General features: G+C 42.2%; 1 protein-coding gene across 1 annotated transcript; it reads left to right on the forward strand.

The window, feature by feature from the left end:
• Positions 1-667: 667 nt before the first annotated feature.
• On the forward strand, positions 668-2,394 carry fev (FEV transcription factor, ETS family member; the record flags this gene model as incomplete). Its single annotated transcript, XM_084443671.1, has 3 exons — positions 668-830; positions 1,310-1,381; positions 1,856-2,394. Exons 1-3 carry the CDS (start codon positions 782-784, stop codon positions 2,392-2,394), a joined length of 660 nt encoding a protein of 219 aa, XP_084299797.1. The 5' UTR covers positions 668-781.
• Positions 2,395-9,477: the final 7,083 nt, after the last annotated feature.

A 9,477-nucleotide genomic window follows, 5' to 3' on the forward strand; every position in this document is an offset into this window, starting at 1 on the left:
TGTATTGTGTAGTCCTATCTGTGGTAAATCTGTAGTCTTGATATTGTTACTTTGTTGTCTTTTGATGCTGTAATTCATATGTTCCATTGCTTATAATAAATAAAGACTTAACAACCAATTTTAGGCTTATTCCAACTCTTCATTTTCCTTAGGTCGTTTACAGGACGCCTCTGTAACGGCATAGATGTTGTCTTGGTGAGAAGCCGCTCAGGATTGACATGTTTACATCGATAGCTCCAGAAGGATAGTTTTGGTTTTACAACCTCATCTCGCTCTGATTGTGGGTCTATAGCCTTATACCTACTGACAGCAGGCTGGATAAAATGTTCTTGTTTTCCCAGATGTATTGAAGCGTGTTTTCAAAGGTAAATATTCTTTTCCAACATGAAACAGGCCTTTCTGTTTGCACGGAGGTAAAGGGGCGGAAAAGTGAGAGGATCTGAACTGGTTTCCATGTCAAACACTTCAATTCACCATAGAAACTGAGATCTTAACGCGGAAACTTTATTAAACTCTGATGGTGGATTGATAAGGCCGCGTTTCTATCGGCCTCTCTTTATTGTGGAGCCGGGCGGGATGACAGAGGTAAATTGCTCTTTTAATTAAAGCAATGCAGCAGAGGAAATTGCCGTCTGAATATTGTCTCAGAGATGGGCTTTGTGACAGTTGCCTGGAAACTTCAACCTGCCCCACATTTATTCCAGATCACAGTTGTGAGATAAAGTTTAATAAAAATCTTTCCCCGAAATGAAATCCAACCCTTTCTGAACAAGCAGCCACAATGAGACAGGACTTCGGGGGAAACCTTATGTTCAACATGTATCTCTCAGGTTCGTGCTTTTGTTAATTTAGTAGAAAATCCTTTCTACTTGTAGGCTATTCTATTTCTGGAGCTGGTGTTCAGCCCGGTCGACTGCGGGCGATTCTGCTCCAGTCTGCGACAGTTCTGCCTTCTCAATCTCCACCACGTCTCCTCTTTTGTCGGAAATCGGATATCCTCTTTCCTGAACGCGTTTCCTGGCTTCACCGGTGAAGCTTGGAGGAGAGACCGCAAAAACGAGAAAACAGACACATGGCTTTGGACTGAGCAATCTAGTTTTTCACGCTATTTCTAGTTTTACCAAATTTGAGAGAAATATTGAAACACTGAAATCATCCAACTATTTATCACATTTAAAACATCCTTGTAACACGAACATTGCATAGCCTATGTGTATTGATCGTAGCCTATATGTGTATCGATTGTCTTTTAAATATGGTTTAGCCTATGTGTTACATGAATAACTGTTTTTATTTTATTTTATTTCAGATCCAACAGACAGCCTGTTAAAAGAAGGCAAAGCCGCGTCCTGGGGCCCCATCAACCCGGGCGTGCAGAAAGGTGAGACGCGCTTCTATTAACCTGAAATAATGATGTTCAACACAATGCCTTCAAACACAATTCCAAACTCAAATTATTAGGCTACTAACGGACTGACTGATGGCAAGTTTAAATTATGTTTTAGGAGCCCTGTTATACAGCTTTGTTATAGCTACATTTCAGTTAAAGGTGACTTTTTATATGATGGCTTGCCTTATCAGGCATTTGAGTTATTTTCAAATCCACGAGATGCATTTCATTTCCAGCAAGAACATGAAGAATGTTATTTTAAAACCCACAGCCTACTCTTAAAAACTAGCTATGTTTCAGCTGGAAATATAGCCTACCTCTGACTTGAATGTTGAATAGCCAATATATTATATAGTCCTATATAACAATATAAGATTGTTGACTTTTAAAAACGTGAAAATCAGAAAGCTTATTTTCCTTTCCCTTTGTCTGTCCGTTATGTCCATGGCGTTTTGCATGCTGTAGGTAGCGGACAGATTCAGCTGTGGCAGTTCCTGCTGGAGCTGCTGTCGGATAGTGCCAACATGTCGTGCATCGCCTGGGAGGGAACGAACGGAGAGTTCAAGCTGATCGACCCGGACGAGGTGGCGCGGCGGTGGGGCGAGCGCAAGAGCAAACCCAACATGAACTACGACAAACTGAGCCGCGCGCTGCGCTATTACTACGACAAGAACATCATGACGAAGGTCCACGGGAAGCGATACGCGTACAAGTTCGACTTCCACGGCCTGGCCCAAGTGTGTCAGCCTTCGTCGACAGAGCAAGCACTTTACAAATTCCAAAGTAATTTCGCTCCCATTCCTTTTTCCGGGATCTCCAAGTTAAACCTGGTAGCGCCGGGCGTGGGTCCGTCTGGCTTCTCCTACTGGCCGGGAACTCCGCCGACGCTGTACCACAGTCACAACCTCCAGCCGCCCGGGCCGTTCGGTGCCGTGTCCGCCTCGCACATCAGCTGTGTCAACAACATCAACAACCTGAATAACATCAACAATCATTATAATTGACTCTTTATTCAGCCGCGTCTAGATGTGGCTCAACTATCCGATTACGCACGGTGGTTGGCAGCTACGCGCGGCTGTTAGCCGTTTCACGTGTATCAAAATATCTCTGTTTTCACACAACAAATTCATCAAAGGCCTAGATATGAGAAAATAATAATAATATTGATTTGTCTTTCTGTTGTGTCCTCTGATTGAGATGAACAAATTATAAAATAATCTCTGGAAAGATAGGCAAATCACCTGTTTCTGTTTAGGTAGCCTACACAGGTAGGCCCGATGGCTGGAAATCTCTTTCTTAATATCTGGAGGCTGTTTATTTGATGTATATTTTCTGATCATCTCCCTGTAGGTCTGTGTCATTAACAGGTGATCAGCGCCATCTCATGGAAATAGCCTGAAGACTTATTACAATATCATGCCGATATTAGGCTATTTGATTTCTGACTTGACACTGATGTGTGTGTTAATGTATATTCATCAAACGTTTACATTATTGTTGACCAATAAGCAGATGCATTTTTAACATGGGATAATGTACAAATAGGACATACATTAACATGGGATAATGTACAAATACATTAACATGGAATAATATACAAATAAAGCGACTGAAAAATGTTTAACGTGCAGACTGACAAGATGTCTACATGAAGCCGTCTTTCACTGGGGATATAATTTACATATTAATAAAGCGTTGTGATATGATGGGTGTGCGTGCGTGTGTGTATGTGTGTGTGTGTGTCCATTTGGTGTCTCTTTTTCAGAGGCTTAGTACCACAATTAAAATGACGTCATTTGATTTGTAGTAATTGTTGGTGTGTAATTTGTCCAGCGCGTGTTTCTCGAGCAGCTCCAGGTCTGGCACAGTACAGTGCTACATTCCTACATATTTTACGCATATTATATTATATTGTTCAAATACATTTTGGGCAGAATAAAGACAAAGGCATATAACTCACAAAATGGATTGTTATTAATTGACTAGGCATGGTTATTGTTAGCTGATTGGAAAAAGATGTAGTTAATTATGTTGATCTTTTCATACCATCTTTATCCTGTTATTTAATGTTACTCATGATTGTTCGAACACACACACGTGATTCTCTGCCACACGGGGGCGCTGTGTCTCTTCTCATAACCAGACAGTGTTTCACTGGGTAGCTCTTCTCGGGCTGCTGACGAAGCCTGTGTTTCATGAAGGCAGCTGTCTGACCAGGCATCGCTGGTGCTCTCTACTGATGAGTAGAGGATATTTCGCTGTTGTGGGATGAGGTCAAGCCCTCTCAGATGAGGATGGGATGTCAAGCCCTCTCAGAAGGCCATCTAGCCACTCTCTCTCTGGCAGATCGTTCTGTCTGTTATACGCTGTACCAACATGGGCTGAAAGAAGGCATGCACATTAACAAATTTTACATTAATTTACATTAACATCACAAAATAGTGTGCTCCCTGAAGAACACAGAAATGCACCACAAAGGAGTGAATGAGTATGTTGAAGGAACTGTTGTATGATTAAGTTGAAGGAACTGTTCTATGGTTCTGTTGAAGGAATGGTTCTATGGCTATGTCGAACAAACTATTCTATGGTTCTGTTGAAGGAACTGATCTATGGTTCTGTTGAACAAACTGTTCTATGGGTATGTTGGGCGAAATGTTCTATGGTTCTGTTGAAGGAACTGTTCTATGGCTCTGTTGAAGGAACTGTTCTATGGTTATGATGAACAGACTGTTCTATGATTATGTCGAACAAACTGTTCTATGGTTCTGTTGAAGGAACTGTTCTATGGTTCTGTTGAAGAATGCACGGTGGTGTATTGTATAGTGTGTGGGTTGATAAGAACAACCCAGCTGTGTGTGTGTGTGTGTGTGTGTGTGTATGTGTGTGTGTGTGTGTGTGTGTGTGACCTGCATATCAATAGAGACCCAGAGAGAGACTTCTATTGATGGCATGGTAGCTCTGCTCTTGTCTGATCCAGAGACTCCACATGCATTTAAAATCATTCTCCCTCAGTCTCCCTCCCTCTCTGCCTCTCTCTCCCTCCCTCCCTCTCTCTCTCCCTCTCTCTCTCTCCCTCTCTCTCTCTCTCTCCCTCCCTCTCTCTCCCTCTCTCCCTCGCTCTCTCTCTCTCCCTCCCTCTCTCTTTTTCTCTCCCTCTCTCTCTCCCTCTCTCTCTCTCCCTTCCTCTCTCTCTCTCTCTCTCCCTCTCTCCCTCCCTCTCTCTCTCCCTCTCTCTCTCTCTCTCTCTCTCCCTCTCTCTGGTAAATATGAAACCATGCTAAAACACATGACGATTAGGCACAACACATCCCAGTTGGTGTTGATGAGTTACTGAACGTCTGATGTGTGTTAGGCGGATAAGCGGCTTACAGGTTTGTTTTGGAAACGCCCTGGTGAGTCTCTCTCTCTGCTACTGTGTTCCTGTGTTACATGCTCTGCTGCTGAGTTAAGCTGCTCATTATCTCTGCTTAGTAGAACCCCCCCCCCCCCCCACACACACACACACACACGCTTACGTAACACTCAGGTGGGAGGCTGTGTTTTCCCCAGGGTTTACTCAGAGGAAATGGACGACAATAGAGCAGATGTAGCATAGAGCAGGAACCGTAGCAGGCCGGGTGGGAAACAGCTTCAATACTCCTGCTTCTGTGTCCTTGAGCGAGACACTGAACCCCAAAACTGCTCGCGTGCAGCATGGTGGCTCAATACTCCTGCCTCTCAGTACCTGGGACTGTTGCCTCACAGCAAGAAGGTCACCGGGCCTTGTGGGGATTTTTGTATGTTCTTCCGAGTTTCCTCCCATGAGAACCCAACACCCCTGGAGCGACTGATTCCAGCAATGTTGGCAACTTGACTTCTAAAAATCTAAAATCTCTAGAAAGAATTGTCCATATAACCCAGCGCATTATTGGTGCTGATCTTCCATGGTTAAAGGGCTCTAAACAGAGCTAAGAACACAGTCCAAGCCACTCTTCACCCTCTGGAAGCCATTCAAGAGATAGCTACTGTTAATGTACTGTACTATTAACTAATGCCTAATGAAACTATGATATTCTAATTCTAATATTTTAATAATACTTTTGAAAAAATCACCATGCATATATATTCTCATTAAACTATTTTATCTTTTTATTTTGTTTTACAGTTTAAAAGAAAAAAATGACTTCAGCTCTAATTTCAGAACCTTGATATCCCTTTTCAAAACTCAAGACACAAAACTCAAAACCGATGATCAAAATGGTAATTTTTTCAAAACTCATTTCACTCTATCACTTCATTTAACTAAAGTCACCTGTTCAAAATGTCCATGTGATGTACGGGGCGCTGAATGTAAACCCTTGCATCTGTAAAATAAAAGCTCAGTTTTACCAGATTTAGCACTAACACACATTGAACAATTTCCGTATGTCACTTTTTTCCACATTTAGCGTGAAATTTGTGTAAAATAAGGTAACCTTTTTCACAGTTTATGTTTTGTAGACTAGTAATTGTTTGATAGTTAAATGTTAAATCTAAATGTTAAATCTAAATCTAAATGTTAAATCTAAATGTGAAATATACATGCTAAATCATCATTATAACCGATCTATGACGCAACAATCCATTTATGTGCTCTGTGTACTGTTGTTGTTGTTGTGTTAATGTTGTGGTTTATGTTGTTTTACTTGGTTTAGTCTGTTGAATATTTTATTTAAATGTTGATTTCTGTATTATGTAACACGCGGACCCCCTTGAAAATGAGATTGTTCCATCTCAAGGGATTATTCCCAATAAAGAATTGTCAGTGAATTGTCAGTGTGCCTGTGAATCTATGTCTGGATGAATCTGTGTCTGTGTGAATGTGTGTGTCTGTGTAAATCTGTGTCTTTGTGAGTCTGTGTGAATCTGTCTGTGTGAGTCTGTGTGAATGTTTATCTGTGTGAATCTATGTGTCTGTGTGAATCTGTCTGTGTGTGTGTGTGTGTGTGTGTGTGTGTGTGTGTGTGTGTGTGTGTGTGTGTGTGTGAATCTGTGTGAATCTATTTGAATCTGTGTCAGGTGAGAGGGGGTCCCTGCCAATGATCATTCAGTATGGTTATATGCTCTGTTGTCATGGTGATATTAAGATGCAGTACAGTACAGCAGAGAAGCAGCAGCATTGTCCTGGTATGAACCAGACCTGGTCAATGGGATTGGTGCAGCAGCCTCTGCTCCACTCTCTCCTCAGCCCCAGACCTTTGCTCCAGCCCTCTCCACCTCCACTGCCACGCTCTGTAAACCAGGTTAAGATGGGTTCAGATCCCCATGTATAGATGCAGCTGGTCACCATGCCCTGACTGGCTGCCTCCGTACCAGAATAATCTGGTTGACTAGATTAGGACTGGCTATAGAAAGTGGAGAGAATAGCCATAATCCCCAGGTTTGCTGGGCCAATTTGGGTTCCAGTGAGGTGAACTCATGTAGGCCATTCCCAGTTTACATTAGACCTGGCTAGTCGAGCCATGACCCTCCCAGTGTTCCCAGTTTACACCAGACCAGACAAGTCGAGCCATGATCCTCCCAGTGTTGTCAGTTAACACCAGACCAGTCGAGCCATGATCAGATATCCCATATAGGATACTGTACCTCTTTCTATTAATCAGCAATAGAAAATCTGCCATAAATTGATACAAATAATTGTCAAAATAAACAAATAAGATTGTAAAAATGTAATTTCCCTTTTGTTTTGACAATGTTATTAAGTGAACGAGCAGATGATCAGGGGATATGTGTGTAACTGATTATCAGGAGATACTGTAGGTGTGTAACTGATGTTGTGTGTGACCAGATGACCATGGGGTAGGTGGATAGGTGTGATAGCTGATGTTGTGACTGGTGGTGACCGTTTCGTTGTGATCTTATATCAAATCCTATGATTTTTTTCTTCCTGTAAAACAAAATCTCTTGAGCGCTTACGTCAGCAATGCAAGAGCAAGGTCAACCAATAATCTCACGACATCCACCCATCAAACAACGCTATCTGTCTATCAAATCTGTCTAAGGCTGTTATAACCCGCCAACTTGTCAACATTCCAGTCAAATTGCTCGAAATGTTATGTCCCGCCCTTATAGCCTGTTTGAGTCGGGAATACGTCAAAATACACGAGTTAGATGATTTCAAATATCAGTTTCAGCTGGACTTTAAGCCCTCAAATTGTCTGAGGCCTGGCACCCCCCCTGCGATCATTGGCACCCCCCTAAGGGGGCCCGGACCCCAGGTTGGGATACCATGCTCTACAGAGTGCTTCAGGAGGTCCTCCCTACCAGCCACTATCAGACTGGTCACTTATGGACACCATGGACTCTCAGCTCGGAGGGGGAGGACAGGACATGGACATTTACTTTTTACAAGCTCTTGCACACCTTGTTTGACTCATGTTAAGGTCTTGCCCAGGGCGGAGTTCGCTTCCACGCTTCTACCAGCTCTCCCACTGTAGTCGGACACGCTGACCGCTGCGCCAAGAAGGACTTCCCCCTCAGAGGGACTGTTAGTGCTCCTTTAGGGACTGACTTAAGACAACCAGCCTCTAACTGCCACCGTTACACCTGGGACTGATGTCAAGGACATTTTTACTTGGTGGCATGCTAAGGAACCTACCTACTGTTAGACACTTGGTTATTTGCACACTTGGTTATTTGCACTCTTGTATATTTGGATTTCCGTATATGTTGTATTTATTGTAAAAAAAAAAAATCTAGTCTATGTTACTTTGTTGTCTTTTGATGATGTAATAGAGCAGTTTCCCCCGGGATCAATAAAGTACTACTGATACACATGCTCACAGCACTTCAAGAGAACTTGTGGAAACTGCCTCTGGTGTTCTGACACTAATCTGCTGTGTTTGCATGTGTAAGGGGGGATTGATGCTCACTGTCAGGGAGCAGGAGGGAGAACCAGGACACAGGAGCTCTTCCTTCCTCTCCTGTAGAAGACGGCTCTGTGCGCTTCCTGCTGCTCTGTCAACGCTGAGGGAGTAGAACGCCATAACGGCTACAGAAGCCTCAGATTTGTAAAAACATGAATAAAGCATTATTCAACAAGAAATGGTGCAATACACTAAATTGCTTAACTCTCATTCAGATAAAGTGGATACTATTGATTAACTCTCGTTCAGATAGAGTGGATATCTATACTATTGATTCCAGTGTATGTGTGTGATTCCCCAATTCTACTCAACTCTTTTTTTTTTATAGATTTTTTAAGGTTCAAGTTTATTTGTCTCCCTCCCTTTAGTCTATTGTTTCTGTGATATGATGTCACAGTCACATTGCTTTCTTCACACACCAGATTATCAATTACCCTAACCCGGGATCATACCCCTGCCCAACCCAACATCATGTTATGTTAAAAATAAATAAATAAATAATAAAAATAAAATAATAATAAACACTTCTGTGTTCTAACACTGTGACTGCTGATGTCACTTGTTCTTAGAGAAGGCTTTACTGATGATGGCAGGGATGTACAGTCAATTCATTTACTCTAGACACATGTACTCATTTTTAAGTTGCTTTGCTGATTTCATATTGTGAGAGCTTTACTTGACCTAGTTTGATGTCCAGAAATCGAACGGTCTCTGTGGTGTGTGTGTGTGTGTCTGTTTCGCCTGCAGTACATGTAACCACTGTGTGTCTGTTGTCATTATATAACCATGGTCTAATATAGCCTCAAGCTGCAGGCTTACTGGATGGAAGATTCTTCAAGGTGATCAGTGCCTCGGCAACAGTGTATCCCTCCTACAGCACACACACACACACACACAAATTATGAAAATGATTATTCTAACTTTTATTTATTTCCAGATGAATAACAAATTATGACAATTTACATCCCAGAGATGATATATGTTACCGGTCTGTGGTGATACCAGACTGGTCTGTGATGATGGCTTTCTTATGCTTTAACATATCAACAAAACAGCAAAAATATTCATTAAGGCCTGTTAACTTATAATTGGCACATATGAGGACAGATAATCCCTTGATTGGATTTCAGTCAGTGTCAGAAGTGATATGATACTGTAGGTTTCAGCTGCAGCAGTTGGCGCGTGGGCAGGTCAGCACCTTGG

Source organism: Borostomias antarcticus (assembly GCF_949987555.1).
Source record: "Borostomias antarcticus genome assembly, chromosome: 9".
NCBI classification, from domain to species: Eukaryota; Metazoa; Chordata; class Actinopteri; order Stomiiformes; family Stomiidae; genus Borostomias; species Borostomias antarcticus.